Source organism: Helicoverpa armigera, chromosome 3, assembly GCF_030705265.1.
Source record: "Helicoverpa armigera isolate CAAS_96S chromosome 3, ASM3070526v1, whole genome shotgun sequence".
Lineage (NCBI taxonomy): Eukaryota > Metazoa > Arthropoda > Insecta > Lepidoptera > Noctuidae > Helicoverpa > Helicoverpa armigera.
In genome coordinates this window covers 10333816-10352047 of record NC_087122.1, presented here as the reverse complement: position 1 = coordinate 10352047, position 18232 = coordinate 10333816, and the positions used below count along the sequence as shown (strand labels likewise).

The following is an 18232-nucleotide window of genomic DNA, read 5'->3' as shown; positions in this document are numbered from 1 at the left end:
ATGGGATTTCCAGCTTATAAGTACATGAATCTTCTACCTGTAAAAATATAACAATGGAATTTGCTCTTTGTACAAAGTGGAATTTGTTTAAGTTATGTAGATAATATAAAATGCCTAAACAAAGATGGACAATTCATGGTCACTATTATTCCTATTTTCTACAAATTCCACAAATTTTAGACATTGTTTTAGCATGTACAGTTGTAATTAAAACAAGATAAATATCAGCTATAAAGTTTATAAGTAAATTGGTTAATTGTTTGATATTTTGGGTTAGGTGATAAGAGCATGGAGCACTGAATTAGTATTATATTATGACAAGTGATTATAATAATGTTATTTATTTTTTTATACTTAAGATTTAGTTACTAGAGTATTTCTTATTAGGTACTGTTTAATTATGCAACTTTTGTATTGCTGCTCAACAAAGTGCAGTGAATTACTAAGATGCATTTCAAAGTATTTATATTAATGAGTTACCAATGACATATTTTTATACTAAACAATGCATTTACACCAGCAGTTATTATTTTTTACAAAATTTAATGAAATCATGTAACTGTCATGGAAAAAGAATTACTAAGTTAAGTATTTATTAGTGGTTACATTTGAATTTTGAATATTTAAAATTTATAAATTGGTTATGGTCATACTAATTGCTTTACTTTGATATTATTAAATATTTATTCAGGGGTTGGGCCTATATTTGTCATTGTATTCCATAACCTACACTGTCTTGAATATTTTTTAAAGCAAAGATTTTGTTTGCCATCTGTTGTTTCACTAGCTGATTGGTCTACAATTTTTGTAGATGTACTATGTATGAGAGTAAAGCAGTTCAGTACATTGTACCTTACCTTGTTATGGCTCAGTAAATTCACACTCTTCATGTTCTAATTGAACAAATGATGTAGATTTAATTCATTACTGAAATGTTTGTAATATTTACATTTTACACTTTATACACTGTGCCAAATAACACTGCTCCATCATTTTTTCTTTGTATTTAATTGAACTGAAACATGTTAGTTATAATAAAATAAGAAACAAATAATGTTTGCACATTTTATTATAATCCCATTATGTTTTTCGATTGAACATAAAATAACAGTGTGAATACCTAGTTTGAGTACACTTATGTTGACATAGGAAACAAAGTGTATATTTACAGTTTACTCATATTAACTAAAACACAGTGATACTAACAAGAACATGGGAGGGAAATTAAGGCTTAGTAGGAGGCCAGTCCCACTGGCCTTTTGGAGGCTTAGCCATGAGTGGCTCCCATGGTTTCCAGTTCAACATTTTCCTAGCCAGATTCAGTTCATTTTCAGCCTGTACAATCAGTTCCTCTGCTTGACCACAGTTGATTTTCGATTCAAGCTCGTACACATCTTTAGTCTGCAACATGTAATTATATTTAAATAATACCTGGATAGTTCTCACAGATGTTAGAATAAAAATAAGTACTTATCAGGTAGGCACTATTATTTTACCTGTGTTAACACAGCAGCTCTTTCGCGAATAACTGGTTCAGTGTGCTTCCTGTATCCAGCAGATTCAGGCATCTTTTGAAGAACTCGCAGAATTTTACCGTATAGAGAACCAAGAGTGTGATGTGGATTTGGGGCTACGGCCATGCCCACAAGGCCAGTACTCTGGAATAACAAGAATTTGTTTTCCATGTTAGATTCTGACTAGGTACCATTGAATTCGTTAATGTTGCACGGGAATGTATGGAGCTTTGATTCGTTTATAAAATTGCTCCCATAAAGCCAAAGAGCTTTCCAGATCAAAACTAGAATTACCTTTTTAAGTGCTCCCATGTTTAGTGATTAGATAACAACAACCTGAATTCCACTATTCCAGGCAAATGGTAATAGGAATTGACTTGACAGTTTACAGTAAGATGACAGTGACTTATTATTCTCTGTCAAAATGCTGCGAACCAAAATTATTAGAGGTGTATTATTTATAACACTTTTGTTATTTAACTACCGTATAAAATAAGTAATACAAAAAAACTAAAAAACTGTAGGGTAGGCGATACATACCTGCGCACCTAAACTGTAAACATAGGTACATGGAATACGTGCATAATATATTGCTTAGTATGTTGCTGTTAAGCTCTTGTTGTCAATTGAGTGTCAGCAAACCCTCACAATAACATAATTAGCTCACCTACAATACATTGTGCAATGTGCAATATTACAGCAACAGTACAGTACAGTATAGAGTAACAAAATAAAATTTTAGTCGATAAAAATCAATGCGCCTACTATTAACCATTAATTTTCCTCAATTCTTAAATATTGCATAGGTAATTTAATTGATCGTCTATAAAGGGCTTAACGAAAATTTTACTACGTTTGATGTATTATTCTGTTTGATTGTGAATCTCTAATAATCTCTATTAGTTTTATCATCTGTATCACGCACATCTGCGAGTTCTGCGACTGCGATGTCGATTATGAAGCGGAATACATTTTCTTTCTCAGTCGATTACTAGAATATAAGTGGGTATTTCCATTCCAGTTTCCATGTGTGCGACGAACGTGTTTACTATAATGCGCTATTGCAGATCCAGACCTGATTTTTGTGTTTTTATTTCTGCTTTTGGAAAACGCTTATGTCAAGTGCAGTTTTAATTGTTTAATCATGATCATATGGCTATGTTCATATGTTATAACTTAATACAACTGCGGACTTTTATAGTATTGAGTTGAAATCGAATCTCAGTGATTGAATTGGTAGGTACTCGTCTCTCGTCACGTCACAATTCCTCAGAAATCTGTCAAGATCACACCATTGTCAGGATTGTCAGTAGGTACGTATTATCAATTCATGAACTTCCATTACCTGATATAGGAAAATATGTTATGTGCCGCACTTGTCTCATCATTTGCATATCAGTTCGTTAATCTTCGTGATTTCATTTCATGATAAGTAGGATAGACTGCAATACAGATCTGTGCATAAACATACTATGCTGTCTGCCTATCGTTTCGTTTATAAGTAACGTTAAATAAGTCTTTAGTTTCGGTGTAAGTAATCTTAGTTATAATGCAGGCACAGATGTTTAATTTCAGATAGAACATTATGCAAAATCATCATTAACAGTTTAATACAGATAGTTTTATTTTAAGTTAATCATCTTTATTGAAGACTATAATATTTATTGTAGGCACTATACACACTTCAATGTCATAAGCCATATGTCCCTTATATTATAGTGTATTCTAATGTGATTTATGTCTGCAAATTATCAATTCATGTAGTCATATTGACTCACAAACAACAAAAAAGATTGATATCACTACTTGAACATCCACAGATAATTAGCCATGGAGGCACTCTCTGCTGCTCAAGACGACAGCTCAGGAGCCAACCCCAGCAGTGTCAAGAGTGATGACAGCAGCCCTCGGCCTGACAGTCGCTCAGGCTCCCCGCCTCCCAACTGTGCTATATGCCTTGGAACATGCAAGAACAAGTCCTTCACTGATTCCTGTTTACACCAGTTCTGCTTTTCATGTCTTCTAACTTGGAGCAAGGTCAGTTTTTAAAACAAAAATATAACTTTAAATGCTTCTTGTAATTTATTGTAGAATCCTAACTCAGAATGAATTAATTGACTACCTATTTAGTTCACAAAGTGATAACAACCATATCTATAATTAGAACAACAGCTGAAATACCAAGTCTGTGTTTCACTAGATATGATAATTGTATGCTTACTTCTCTGCAGTTGATAGTAGCAAATACTGTGCAATTTTTTATCATAATAATGTGCATAGGAAATAGTATAGGAAGCTTGTAATGATATGATGATGATGATAAATGAACATGAAGATAATAAGTAACTTGAAATTCCAGGTTAAAGCCGAGTGCCCACTGTGCAAGCAAGCCTTCAGGTCAATTATTCACAATGTGCGCTCCAACCACCAGTATGAAGAGTACCTGGTGGTACAGCGACAAACTGAGGAGTCGAGCAGCAGGATCGACATTGACAGAGTCACCGCAGCAACACACAGGTTCAGATACAGGTACAATGGGCCTGGTACTTGTATGAGTTATTATACACATAAAATCATACATAACCATTACCCCTACATGTATTACAGAAATATTTTCTGGTTATAAAAAGGACAGTCCTAAAATATTTTATGTTATGTATATCATATCTTAATGATTAAGGTCGCCAGGGAATATTGCACAATAATATCTGTGATTGTGCAAGAAGGCGTCTATGTAATTTAGAATCTTCTAGACAAAAACCAAATGTATTTTGATGACTTGCACATTTTGATGGTTCAAAGAATTCTTGAATAAACAAATGAACGTTATCTGTTTTCAGGACAACCCTTACGCTGCCGCGTCGCGAGACGATCGCGATCCAGCAGCTGCTGCGTCACTACCCGTTCATGGCGGACGTGTTCCCGGGCGTGAGCCCGCGGCCGGCGCCGGCGCGGCGGCGGCGCTCGCCCGCGTCCTTCCGCCGCACCGTCTACCGACACAACCTGTGGGCACGCCCGCTGCCTGACTTCACCGGCCGCTTCCGCGACTGTACGCCCGAGTTCTACAGGTAACTTTACTTGTGTGGAAATACAGAGCGTGGTTTTCTTGATTAGTTTATAGGTGAAAAAGTATTACTTGATTGTTAATATTGTTATAGTAAATTGTTTCTTTTGCTGCACATATTAAAATCTATCAATTTCGTCCTTGAAGGTACAATGACACACAAATGCACCGGCTGGTGCCTTGGCTTAACAGAGAACTTCATTATTTATTAAACGAAAACATTGGCCATATTTCTTACGTCATGTCTCGGATCCTAGACTTGCTGCCACAACATCATATCAACTCGACAGAGTTTAGAGAAGCAATGCATCGATACTTCGGAGACAGAACCGAGCACTTCCTACATGAGCTATACTGCTTCGCTTCGACCCCTTATGATATGACCGGCTACGACCGCAATGTACAGTATACCACAGATAGTAGAATATCCACAATGGTCAACGAGGTGATATCGAGTTCGGACACTGAAGCAAGTGTAGATTCGGATATTGTAATGGTTTCAAGTTCAGAACCGGCTGAGGCGCCTCCCGGGCCTTCGAGGTGTCCGGCACCCGTTTACCCTCAAAATTATATTTCCCAGCCCACTACTAATAACGTCATTCCTATAGAAACGATATCACAATCGGACACCGACGACGACTCCTCAGAAGTGATGGTCGTCGGTTATATAAAGCCTCCTCAGGAGAGGACGCCCGAGATCGTAGACTTGCTGGGCTCCGACAGCGACGTCATCGTACAGGACAATCCTCAACCGGAGCCGCCTCAACCGTTGGAAGTGCCTGAGCCCCGCCCCGAACTGCGGCCCGTGCCGTCCGTGAAGCTGACGCTGAAGCGGCACCGGCCAGCGTGCAGCGAGTCGGACAGCGACGACAGCTCGTACCGGCCGCCGCCCCCGCGCCGCCGCCGCCGCCCCCGCGCCTCCGCCTCCACCAGCGACACGTGCCGCGACACCTCCGCCTCCTCCACCGCGTCCACCTCCCCCGCACCCTCCTCCACCACCGCCGAGACCTCCTCCTGTAATGACGACACCGATCACTCCAAACATGTAGTCAAAAAGAAATCTAAGAAAAACTCCAGTGAGAGCTCTAATAGAGATCGAAGGAAAAACAAAAAGAAATCACACCACAAAGAAAAGAAGAATGCACAATCACCGGAAAAAGATAAACGGAGCAAGCGGAAATCTTATTCTGGGAAAGGCGTCAAGTCCTCGAATAAAACGAGCTGTAGCGAGTGGACCGCCATACCCTCGGAACAGATGATCCCTGCCCTGGACCAGCCCAGCACCAGCGGCACGTCGAGCAGGGACCGGCGCAAGGCGAACAAGGAAAGGAAACGCCAGCGGCGCGACAGCCGCGAGAATAGAAGACTGAGAAGTGTTGTAAATGTTATTAATAGTCATAGGAATACTGATGAATCAAATTCAAGTGCAAATTTCAGTAATTTTTCAAATGTGACTGCTACCAGAAGTCGGTCCGATGTCGAGTCCACAGCATCTGCTTTAAATGACTCTCGACCTTTCAGTACAGAGTTACCTGTCGGTCACAGCGAGGGATCGGCGACGGGTCGTCGATTTCCGGAAACTTCGTCGGATTCCGAAGACAACTTACCCTTGAATCTTACGTTACAGAAAATTGGACCGTTTACGTCGTCATGAAGGATAATGTAAAATATATAATTGTGATAAATTATTAAATAAACCATTCAAGTAGTATAACACTTAAGAATTGATTCAATCGCTTTTTTACTTTCAACAAAGTACTGGTATAAATAGTAATGTCACTGGGAAACAATAAACCAAAGCTGTTGTGACTGCATATACGTTACAGTTTGTACAGTCAATAAGTTTGTATGTATTCTGGAGTTCAATCGAAATATTTAGCATGAATGTAGGGCCGTTAGGGTCAATTCCCACTGAAAGAGCAGCGGCCGTAAGAGCACGGAAAATGTAAGAGCGCGGCGTCGCGCGGCCCGCCGCGCTGGCGCTCAATCCCTTGCAATTACGGCCGCTGCCGGCCGCTGCTCTTTCAGTGGGAATTGACCCTTAAAATGTAATTACCGCTAGTGTCAGTAGCACATTTAGACTACTGCAAGTTCCTTGAGTGAAACACTTCAAGACTGCAACTAACAATACAAATTCTAAACAATTGCATAATTTGCGTTTTATCCCGATTTTATTATCCAAATTTAAAGATATTGTAAGCCATGCAAGCGTACCATTTGGCAATGTATAAATAAATCATATGTATTTTTATTTAAAAATACGGGTATTTAAGTAGAGTATGGATGATTCATTATAATTTAAGAATTTTGATAACCAGTTGATCATTTTCTAATTTGTGAATGCTCTGTAAATAGAAGTGTATAAATACAAAATAATTTGCATATTCTTGTGAGGATCAGCGTCCTCGCTGATGCATGGGTTAGTGGAATAAAAATGCATCAATTGTGGCTTTCTTCAGAATCTGTAAAATAATTTTATAGATAAAACGTAAGATGTATAGATGTCTTTGATTTTCGAAATTAACCAGGATGATGATGTAAAAAAAATCTTGCCATAGGTAATGGCCGTTACAAAGTTTTTACAGTGGAAATGTATCTTACTGGTAAAAGCCAGAAATTAAAGTGATGTATAAATTGATCTTTTATTTTTGATAAAAGCTTTCATTTATTTATTTACCAAGTCCACCCTTTGGATACAAGGCCTACTTATTTCTTATCTGTTATGTTCACAAGAAAGTTCTTTTCGCATTCTAATGTATTGTTTCGCCTACGAAAACGCAATACGCGTATTTGATCAACAAACTATTTGTCAGCATTTGTGTGAAATAGTCACGTATTTTATAGGTAATACGTGACTATTAACTATAAAAATAAAGATCTCTGGCAAAAGAGCTTGATTGTTGAAAGAATAGAGAGTGCTAAACACGATTGGCATTTTGTAAAGAGACATTTGTCACGTATTGATCAGTTGACCCACACCACAAGGGCAAAAAGGTAAACTTGCGTCAAAAAGTGCCTGACAAGGTGCCGATGGCGTTTATTAGCACTAAATGGGTCTCGGGATTTGATCTGAATAATCATGGAGGAAAATAAAAAGCAACTCTTGTATAATTTCATGTTTTACTCTTAAAATCCAACAGTAATACAAATACTACGTTGTGTAATACTTACAAATCGTAATCTGTATCATAAAATAAGATTATATCTTAAAAATATTCATAAAAGTACAGTTGCCAGGCCTAATACGCGAAAAATATTTAACAGTCTTCTGAAGAAATTAAGATATCTAGCTGCGATCATTATAAGATACCGACCATTATTTATGTTTTTCGCGTATTAGTCACAGGCTCTGTAACAAATGGCAAATTATATTGGTATTTCATAATCTTACATATCCCGTCCTAAAACCTTTTCCTCGTTACTTTTACAAAGTAACCATTTCTATTTAAGTAGTGTCAACACTGAGCAAAATAAAGTGACACCTAGATGGACGGCTGGTCTAAAAACTTTCTCCTGTGTGCGTTCGCGCAGCGGAATGTTGTTGAATTTAAAGATTTTAATTATGCAGATAATTAGTGTAAGACGTCCTATAATTGTGTATGGTAAATAAAAATTTGTGTATGCAGCCATTGTGGAGAAATTCACCAAAAACAGATTCCGCTGGGCGAACGTTGGCGAACGTTGTCCTGGCGGAACTTTTTTTAATCCATAGACTTTAGAAGAAAAGAAATGTGTCCGAAAATTAGTGTGTATTTGTGTATAATTAATTATGTATGAATGAAATTAGTGCATGCATAAACTTCGGAGAAATTCAAGTTTCCGCTACGCCAACGTTTGGCCATTAGCTAGTTTTCATATAAAGCGCTTACATAGAGAGCTGTAGATTTTTACATACGTTGTTTTGAATTTGTTTATATTTGTTTAAAAAACAGATTCAGAAAAAGTCGTAGGGTTTAAAAGATAAAAATATAAACGTAAAATACACTTATTAGGTCTTAGTTCTTAAAGTATGCAGTTTGGGGTCTAGATTTTCACGTTTACACAAACCTTGTAAGTGTCTCCAACATGTTGCCAAGTATCAATGATGTTCCGTTAGTAATTAAAAAGTTATAGGATATTTTACCATGAACAGATCACTGTTTACAAAGCAGTCGAATATCACGACGTTCTAAAGGAATTGCATGGTAAAATGTATGCCAATAATTAGTTTAATCGTTCAACTATTCACTTGCAAAATTTCATGTCATTAAATTCAGTAATTAAAGAAAGACAATTAAAATATCGAAACCCTACATAATCCGACCAAGTTCGGATTGCCACAAAAAAGCGGCCGTGCCATATGTCTAAGCAACGTTCTTAACTTGGTAGGTTAGTATTTATTAATATGGTACAGTTGCGTACACAAGCGTTAGAAAAAAATAAAACAATTGTATTTCGTGATTTAAAAATATTTTTTAATAATAATGCCACTATCTACGATAAAAATAAATCTTCAATTAACAAGTACTTTTCTATTTAAATATCCGTGTACAAAAATATTTTTATTATTATTACTTACATAAATTACTTGACTACGTGATTAAAAATAACGTTAATAAACGTTATGTATTTTAACTAAAATGTCGTAGATAGTGGCATTATTATTAAAAAAATATTTTTCATTCAAGAAATGCAATTGTTTTATTTTTTCCTAACGCTTGTTTACGCAACTGTACCATTTTAATAAATATACTAACCTTCCAAGTTAAGAACGTTGCTCAGACATATGGCACGGCCGCTTTTTTGTAGCTATCCGAACTTGGTCGGATTATGTAGGTTTTCGATGCTCCGTCAGTATTATAATTGTCTTTCTTTAATTACTGAATTTAATGACATGAAATTTTGCAAGTGAATAGTTGAACGATTAAACTAATTATTGGCATACATTTTACCATGCAATTCCTTTAGAACGTCGTGATATTCGACTGCTTTGTAAACAGTGATCTGTTCATGGTAAAATATCCTATAACTTTTTAATTACTAACGGAACATCATTGATACTTGGCAACATGTTGGAGACACTTACAAGGTTTGTGTAAACGTGAAAATCTAGACCCCAAACTGCATACTTTAAGAACTAAGACCTAATAAGTGTATTTTACGTTTATATTTTTATCTTTTAAACCCTACGACTTTTTCTGAATCTGTTTTTTAAACAAATATAAACAAATTCAAAACAACGTATGTAAAAATCTACAGCTCTCTATGTAAGCGCTTTATATGAAAACTAGCTAATGGCCAAACGTTGGCGTAGCGGAAACTTGAATTTCTCCGAAGTTTATGCATGCACTAATTTCATTCATACATAATTAATTATACACAAATACACACTAATTTTCACATTTCTTTCTTCTAAAGTCTATGGATTAAAAAAAGTTCCGCCAGGACAACGTTCGCCAACGTTCGCCCAGCGGAATCTGTTTTTGGTGAATTTCTCCACAATGGCTGCATACACAAATTTTTATTTACCATACACAATTATAGGACGTCTTACACTAATTATCTGCATAATTAAAATCTTTAAATTCAACAACATTCCGCTGCGCGAACGCACACCTTTCTCCTTACTTAACATTAGGTAAAACCGCTTGGACTACAACAGGTGATGTTACTAAAAGCATGTTCTGCTAAAACGTACAATCTTATGTCTAACTAACGATAATTAGCAGCAAATTAGTTAGCACCAGCATATAAAGCCATTAGTGACGGTAACATAGTGCACTGACTAGTGACTACTGCCGATGCCGTGTCTGCATGACACTGAAGCTTTACTTACAAATGTATACGAATCTACGTTTAATGCAGAAAGTATATTGCTCTTATTTAATTCGATTATTCAAAGTTTCCATTTTCGAGAACTTTACAAGAGTTGTGGTTGTATTGTCGAGGTTAAAATTTAAACTCCACACTGCTTTCTGTATAACCAGGTGGATCCTTTTAGAACGAAGTTTGAAATATACGTGTCGTCACACGTCAGATAAATAATAATGTCTAACCATACTAAATGTATGAAACCAATATTTTTCTGACGTATCAAGACATGTGATTATATTTCGGAATTTAATAGAAGCCAAAAGTAACTTAATACAGCATTAAATGCTTGGTTGAAAAAAATCGAATCCACATAACTTAATTCAAAATAAAATTTTATTTGATTTTATTTTGCAGCATTAAATGCTCGGTTGAAATAATTCGATTCCATAAAACATGATTCAAAAATAAACTTTTATTTGATTTTATTTTACAATAGCTTTTGTGCTTGATTTCTTATTTCTATTTTTTTCGTAATAAAATATACTTTATATCGAAACTGACAAGTTTCTATAATATATTATTATTATGTAGGTCCTACTTTATTAGCCTTTCTCTTATTTTAAGACATCAAAAATATTTATCAAACACTTGGCATAATGTTTGCCTACGTGCGCTTATTTATGCAAGTTTTTATATTATCGGGAACTTTAATCTGCCTGGTATTAAAACTGTCGGAAAAAGTACAATGTGCAAATGTTGACAATGGATTGCAGATAAGCCACTCTACGTAATAGGTAATAACTCTGCTATAAAAAACCTTATTATTATAATAATAATTTACGCTTGGCTACCTCAACATTACCATATTGCATATTGATAGTTTATCGAAATGTTAAAGGCAGTTTCAGAATTACAAAAGGCACCTTAACTTAATCTGTTCTAAATTAAACACTAATGAAGTAGAACCTAACATTTTACTCTTATGAAATATAGATTATTATCCATTCGTAAAATACTCCACTTACATTATTTACAATCAACGCAGCTGTCAGGGGTAAACAATATAGCTTGCTAAACACTGCAGTGACAAAGGACTTAGCAGCTTATTTATTAGTGCTGCTCAATTCATTAACATTTTTAAATGTAAAAAACTATGAGTGAACATAGCCATATTTATGTAACTCCAGTCCTTATTACAAAATTGAACTCTCCAACTAGCATTCAATGCCCTTAGGTATAAGATCTATTTTTGAGCATCATTCTGCAATATGAACTGTAGTTTTGTGAGTGCTAATGCTTTAGTCTTAATATAACTGGGATCGTTTTCGTTTTGAAATACGGAAATAATAAGTTCATTCAAACAGTTCATTCTCTATGCTGAATATAATCCAAGTAAATAAGGTTTCCTACGCGATTATTGCTTCGTTTTACTATTGAATCCAGTTATATTAAATGTACTGCATAAGGCCTGTGTACGACTTGCGATACTTATTTATATCTGCACTAAAGTCTAAGTTATTATTTACCCTGATAGTATTAAGCCATAGATCAAGTGTTGCAACAGCGATGTTCAAGTAAATCAATGGTAGATTTCATCAGATTTTAAGATGGAGTGACCTCTACAACTGTGTTCATGTGCTGTGGGTGGGGCTTGAATTCCACCACTTCTTTCCACACCAATTCTGTAAAAATAACGGAGTTATTTGAATATCTACACTTAAAAGAAAACTTTTATCTAAGTAAATAATATATGTATATTGTCAAGAAAATTTTGTTCCTATAAATTCTGCTGAGCAGCTAAACAGCTCATTTTGGAATAAGTACATCAACAAAATAGTTAAAAATAAAGGAGATTGGGCAAGAATGTATGAAGTCTGGTCCAAATGTCCACCACAAACGAGTAATAGTCCACTTAATTTAGAGTAACTTTTACTAAGAAAGTAAAAAAAAAACAATGCCAAAAAAAAGTTATAGCCAAAAATGTATTCTTAATTTTCGGTAGTTTTTGTATGTTATCATTATTATTTTTTATTTTATTCCACTTCCATTTCCGAACTTTATCTAAAACTAAGATGAGTAAGACACATTTGCATATAAACAGCCCATATTTTTGCCCGATGGATGTACGAATCACTAATCAATTGAGGCGCCAGAAGTGCTTGAATATACTCAGCGGTTCCTGGTTCCAGGGGTAACTGGTGGTGTCTTCTCTCTAATAATGAACAATGCTATTTTGTCAGAAGTTACAGAAAGTACGAAAATCGAACATCACGAAAAGTAATTGAAAAAATGAAATTGATAAAATCTGTAAAATGTTGTATTTGATTTTGCTATAACTTTTTTCTGGCATTATAATTTTTTTTACTTTCATAACAAAAAATGTTCTAAATTTAACGGGCTATCTAGCCATATAGGTCTCGTTCGTGGTGGACATTTGGACCGGAATCGCCCATTGTCCTTTCCAAATGAATAATCGTAAAATCGCATTGATAAGTACCTTGTTTCCGACAAAAGCAATTTCAAAATATTGATTACCAAAGCCCTTTACTGGAAACGGAATTATCCGCAAGGATAGTTGTTCGATAGCCAATTATCGTATCACAACGATCCGATAAGCCCCCCCAACCCACAAACGGAACAATCCTCTTCAATATGAATTTAAGAGATAAGATGCACATAGATACACACTCTAATTAACGCGAATCATATATCGGTAACCTCCAGAACAATGACGTAATTTCATTGATAGTTCACGAGAAAAAAAAATTGGCGTATCGATATACAAGTTTCACGATATTCAACCTTTCTAAATATTCCCGGATTCCAGAGACACATTAAAAGTAGGTAATGTAAGTATAGAAAATGTTTATGAAATTAATTACTTTGAAGAAAACTGTTCGCTACGTAGCCCATGGATATAGGATTAAAATGGGCTCAGATGGTTTTATGTTACCCTGCATCTCGGTTAGAACAATGATATTGTCATTGCCAGATTAAGCAAAAGCTTTGGGTCTGTAATATTTTTACGCGGATCTTTTAATCTAAGAAATAGATAGTCGAAGAAAACTACTGAGAATGAACAGCGAAAACGTCCTTTCAGCTGCGAAGGGCCTTTTTGGAGCCTTTGTTGCGAATCCCGTTGCATTTGCCTGACTATTCGTTAATCAAAACACATGGGCAGTGAAGATATTTCGGAGATTTTACATACCTTTCCACTTGTCTACGGGCAGGTCCATGTCTTCAAAGCTCTGATCGTAAGGCGCCGACACCGGCTCGTCGTCTGGGTCGGCGTATTGAGCCAAGTATTCGTGAGCAAGCGCTTGTTCCGCTGTTATACGTCTGCAACGGGACATTTTGATAGCTTAGAGTTGGGAAAACCTTATTGACTGTGGTCTATTAACGATAGGTTTTCGAAACTTTAAGAACGACGAACATTTTAAGGGATGTCTTAAAAGAGCTAAAGGCAATACTTCTTCTGTCGAACTTTTTAGTCAGTTGAAGGTGTAGGAGCTGTTGAACTTTTTTGCCAAGAGTATAAACTTTCCCTTCAAGTAAACACCCAATTGATATATGTATATATCTACTTGTAGCTGTGGTAAGTACCTACGTATTTCATATGTACCTAAAGTATACTCCATACAATTCCATTAATAATATTCATTTTAATATTAATATTCATTTTTATTCCAAACCAATAAGGAAAAGGTTGGAAACTGGTTACACCAGTGAACTACTGTCTACACGATACTTAGTCATACAAATTAAGAATACCGAAACAGTCTCTGGACAAGGAAAATGATTAAACAGATTCTGTCCAATGCTTATCCTCTCAATTGGAATAAGACAAAATACGATTTCTAGCTCTAGTTAAGATTAAGAATAAGACTCCTTTGATAGTCAGTACATCTTTGAAAATAACTAACATGCGATCTTGAACTCGATAAAAAAATAAAGTCGTCTGGAGTTATCTAGATCTATGAAAGTACCTACTGCTAGGCTGTATATACAGGTAGAGTAGGGAAAGAAATAAAAAACTTACTTGTCAGCGTCCAACTCGAGCATGAGTTCAAGCAAGTTGACGGCCAACGGGTTGGCACCGCGGAACACTTCGCGGAAGTCACGCCTCTTCAGCGCCGGCAGAGACTGAATGTAGTTCCTAGCCTGAAACAGTCAAATACAACCACATATGTGAAGTATAACTAGGTTTTAAGAAAGTCTCCAAATGTTGGTGCCAATATTCGTACCAACTTCTGGACGGATCCCAAAGAAAAGACCGATAGAAAAGGCCGACCCCCAACGTTGGCGTGAGTGTTGGAGCTAATTCAATAAGATTCAAGGTAATCCAGAAGCTTTATAATATAAGTATGCATAGAATAATAGATTCCCAATAGATGCATGCTTCCGTCTATTGTAGTTTGCAAGTCTATCACGTGTTTTGATGTTTAATTATCTGATTTAAAATTTTGACAGCTATTTTCTAGGACGGTAGTTCGTCACAAGACTTGTCTTTGTCTCCATCATATCACGAGTTGTAAACTAGAGTTTATAGTTACAAGGATAAACTTAATACCATCGTCTATTAAATCATAACTATGATTTTAATTACGGCCATTGCCAAATCAATTGCATTTTCTTTGTCTTAATAACTACGTCTTGTACATGTAAGAGGAATAATCTTGGGACACTTATTTTCCTTCATTTTATTTATCTTGTAGCTTTCATAATGTTTATGACTTTTTTATCGTAAAGTTGTCGTAAGTAAACAGAATGATTCAAAACCACTAAATGTGCACTTGTGACAGATATTTGTACAGCACGACGAATAAACTATTTGTTTTAATGAATTAATTTCAATGATGACTCAGTCTACATATACATTGAAATAAGCAGAGCTGGACGAACACAAATTGGCACGTCACGAACAATACACACCATGTTTTCTTTTATGTAGAACGCTCATTAGAACTTTTACAATGCGTACACAAATACCTACATCTATTCAAACAGATGGAACACAATATTCACAACGGCCTTGCTATCTTTTGACGCATAAAATCTGAGTTATAATTATTTTTAAAACTACATTTTTAGTACATTTTAAATAGTTACAGTGCCGTTTTATTCTTGCATATTAGAAAGCGTCAAAGAAAATATTAATGTCTGCCTTAATTTAATATTACAAGATTAAATTTTTAGTAGGCTTACTCACCTCTTCACTAATTATTTTGTCAATAGTCTCTTGATCAGGCCTACCACACAAGAATAATATTCTTGTGAGGTGATCAATATCTGAGTACACGCATGTTAAGGTTACACAAGCACCAAACTTACACAAGCCATTTATTGACATGACATAACAACATCAATTGAAGCAAGTTAAAGGCAAGCTCTTTGCTTAATGCTGATTATAATGTATGTACACTTAACGTTACACCATATCACCGCTGAAACATTCAATGGTAGCTACTTACAGACTCTGAAGATATTTTCGACATAAACTCCTTAGCGGGTGTTCCGAGTACCTCCATGATCAAATTCAATTGATGGATATCTGTCTCATCCATTAAGGTTGAAAGCCATTGAGGTTTAAATAAAAATTATAAGCTAAGCTGTAACTATGTTGTGAACCTGTAGGTATACTTTACGTACACGGGAAACATAAATAGCTATCATAAAACTAACCAGTTTATGGAGCCACAGCAGATTGTTTTATTAAATTGAATTTATGAGAAATGCAGTCAAAGGAAAGTTAAATATACACATGAGGAATAAAATGTTTCTTGGCATGGTTATTTAACAAGTACACAATACCTTACTTCTTCCCAGTTAGCAAGAGCACTTAGCCGAATTTCTGCTAAACACAGTAAAATTATGTGTGTGAACCAATAACATTTAATTACCTACAAACAAAATAATGTAGCAATAATACTGGTATGCAAAAAAAAATAGAAACCTGTATTCCATATGTAATGTAATATTTTTTTTTTTTGGAAAATAATGTACTGGCAGAATTTCAAATACATGCAAAATAAGTTCTAAACATAAATATAGACATAAATAAAATTAAAAGGATACGGTCTGAACCGGGGAACAGAGTTCGGCCAGTCAATAGTTCAGCCATGATACAACCCACAGACCAAATATCAACTGTTTGGTTGTAATGCATCCAGTTGAGCATAATTTCTGGTGCTCTGTACCACCTGCAAAGTTTTCTTATAATTACATATTGGAAGGATTCAAGTGACAAACATATTTGTTGTTGTCTTAAATGAATGTTGTAAATATGATGATAATTTGGTGTACATACCTTGTAGCTACATAGCCAGTCATCTCAGTCTCTGTAGGCCTGGCCAGACCAAAGTCTAGTATTTTCAACTCACAGTCCTCATTGACGGCAATGTTAGAAGGTTTTAGATCCTACAATATTAATATTTGTGTTAACTTTAAGACAATGCCACAAAAATTACAAGTGAAGTTAAAACATGCAAGTTTCATGGACTTTATCATTTTCTTATTAATTAATTTTAATTAATTAGTTTTTTCTAGACATTTTATTTGTCTTGTGATATTATGAATATGCTAAAATGAATGATTGAGGATCAGTGTCTAGAATGAATAATCTAAATGTCTTTCCATTCTACTTTTATATGAAATGGAATTAAGAGAAAAAATTACATACTCTATGAATAATTCCTGCAGAGTGAATATACTTGAGACCTCGCAGAATTTGGTAAACCAAGAATTGAACATGGTCATCTGATAGCTTTTGCGTGCGAACAATGTTGTTCAAGTCTGCTCCCATCAAATGTGTTACTAAATATACTTGCTGAAACTCCTCCAATGTTTTCTCAGGGCTAAATACATCCAGCAAACCTAAACATAGTAAATAAGGAGATTTCACTTGGCTGGCTAACAGTTAAACCTAGTGATTGAAACTTTCCAAATATTAGCACATATTTACCAATAACATTCTCATGGTTCATATGCTTCAACATTCTAAGCTCGCGGTAAGTGCGCTTTGCATGCACGGCGGACTGGAATGGTCTCGCCAATTTCTTTATCGCTACTTTCATATTATGCAGTGTGTCGATTGCGGAACTGTAAACAATTTATTCAATTCAAGAATAGACAACATAGTCAGCCCGCCCACGTAAGGGCAATGTACCTACTTACTTTACATATTGTTGCTTAGTGGATTGCGTGCTATTGGGATTATTGATATAAATAAATGCATGCTTCTAATAGAAATAATTACTGGCATACTGCCGATTATATAGTCACAAACACATACCAAACTTGTCCGTAAGCACCTGAGCCTACAGGTGTAAGCATCTGATATCTTTCCGGGACAATCCATTCTGTTTTATTAATTTCCACCTTATGGTATCGAGGCATCTTTCTTGTTATCACCCTGGGGATATTTTAATCCACAACTCACAAAATGGACTAAATTAATCAAAACGCGAAATGATAAAAGCAAAGAGAGATAAAATCTCCCAACTATTTGCTCACAGAGTAGAATACTACCACAGACTATTATTTATTATGGGGACACTGTAGTAGAGGGAAATTGACGTACATATAAATAAAATAATTTTGATGAAAGCGCGCCATACACAGGACGACATTGATCGACATTTGATCTTTATTTTAATTTTATATATACTTGTTGGAATGTGGGGATAAAATACTGACGTGTATGCCACTAGCAGCAATAATTATCAGTAAATGTGTGGCAATCTTTCCTAATAGCCTGTGCACTCCCGGTCAAGATATTCTTCAAATCGCGGGATACATGGGACATTACATACAATATAACAGTCTGGGAGTACCCGAAAATTCGATTGTCACAGGTACTGTC

The 18232-nt window shown here is 35.5% G+C and overlaps 4 protein-coding genes across 8 annotated transcripts in view; 1 reads left to right on the top strand and 3 right to left on the bottom strand.

The window, feature by feature from the left end:
• Positions 1-18232, bottom strand: part of LOC110378530 (ornithine aminotransferase, mitochondrial) — a 93544-nt gene that overhangs the window by 13988 nt on the left and 61324 nt on the right. The window lies entirely within an intron of this gene.
• LOC110378541 (NADH dehydrogenase [ubiquinone] 1 alpha subcomplex subunit 5) lies at positions 1052-1960 on the bottom strand. 2 transcript variants are annotated; one of them, XM_021337850.3, is made up of 3 exons: positions 1809-1960; positions 1497-1658; positions 1052-1401 (listed from the first exon to the last, which is right to left on the bottom strand). In XM_021337850.3, the coding sequence occupies exons 1-3, from the start codon at positions 1824-1826 to the stop codon at positions 1225-1227; spliced, it is 357 nt and encodes a 118-aa protein (XP_021193525.1). In that variant the 5' UTR covers positions 1827-1960; the 3' UTR covers positions 1052-1224. The 2 variants fall into 2 exon arrangements, with proteins under 2 accessions (XP_021193525.1, XP_021193524.2); XM_021337849.3 differs by lacking the exon at positions 1809-1960 and having other exon boundaries at positions 1497-1700.
• On the top strand, positions 2439-7216 carry Topors (Topoisomerase I-interacting protein). Of its 3 annotated transcripts, none has more exons than XM_021337847.3 (5): positions 2439-2827; positions 3335-3551; positions 3874-4031; positions 4355-4582; positions 4726-7216. In XM_021337847.3, exons 2-5 carry the CDS (start codon positions 3345-3347, stop codon positions 6230-6232), a joined length of 2100 nt encoding a protein of 699 aa, XP_021193522.3. In that variant the 5' UTR covers positions 2439-2827; positions 3335-3344; the 3' UTR covers positions 6233-7216. The 3 variants fall into 3 exon arrangements, with proteins under 3 accessions (XP_021193522.3, XP_021193521.3, XP_049692523.2); XM_021337846.3 differs by having other exon boundaries at positions 3874-4043; XM_049836566.2 differs by lacking the exon at positions 2439-2827 and adding an exon at positions 2893-3044 and having other exon boundaries at positions 3874-4043.
• Positions 7682-17935, bottom strand: LOC110378533 (mitogen-activated protein kinase p38b). Of its 2 annotated transcripts, none has more exons than XM_064043637.1 (10): positions 17663-17935; positions 17333-17469; positions 17051-17244; positions 16679-16788; positions 16447-16571; positions 15581-15660; positions 14411-14532; positions 13580-13710; positions 10174-12053; positions 7682-8084 (listed from the first exon to the last, which is right to left on the bottom strand). In XM_064043637.1, exons 1-9 carry the CDS (start codon positions 17764-17766, stop codon positions 11974-11976), a joined length of 1083 nt encoding a protein of 360 aa, XP_063899707.1. In that variant the 5' UTR covers positions 17767-17935; the 3' UTR covers positions 7682-8084; positions 10174-11973. The 2 variants fall into 2 exon arrangements, with proteins under 2 accessions (XP_063899707.1, XP_063899706.1); XM_064043636.1 differs by lacking the exon at positions 15581-15660 and adding an exon at positions 15843-15922 and having other exon boundaries at positions 17663-17933.

Coding starts and splice junctions, on each gene's coding strand:
- Topors (XM_021337846.3), top strand. CDS start 3,345: ATGGAGGCACTCTCTGCTGCTCAAGACGACAGCTCAGGAGCCAACCCC. Junction 3,552..3,873: donor GTCTTCTAACTTGGAGCAAG/GTCAGTTTTTAA, acceptor TTGAAATTCCAG/GTTAAAGCCGAGTGCCCACT. Junction 4,583..4,725: donor TGTACGCCCGAGTTCTACAG/GTAACTTTACTT, acceptor TCGTCCTTGAAG/GTACAATGACACACAAATGC.
- LOC110378541 (XM_021337849.3), bottom strand. CDS start 1,685: ATGGAAAACAAATTCTTGTTATTCCAGAGTACTGGCCTTGTGGGCATG. Junction 1,402..1,496: donor GAGCTGCTGTGTTAACACAG/GTAAAATAATAG, acceptor TACATGTTGCAG/ACTAAAGATGTGTACGAGCT.
- LOC110378533 (XM_064043637.1), bottom strand. CDS start 17,766: ATGCCTCGATACCATAAGGTGGAAATTAATAAAACAGAATGGATTGTC. Junction 13,711..14,410: donor CTCGAGTTGGACGCTGACAA/GTAAGTTTTTTA, acceptor GTCCCGTTGCAG/ACGTATAACAGCGGAACAAG. Junction 12,054..13,579: donor GCCCGTAGACAAGTGGAAAG/GTATGTAAAATC, acceptor TTATTTTTACAG/AATTGGTGTGGAAAGAAGTG.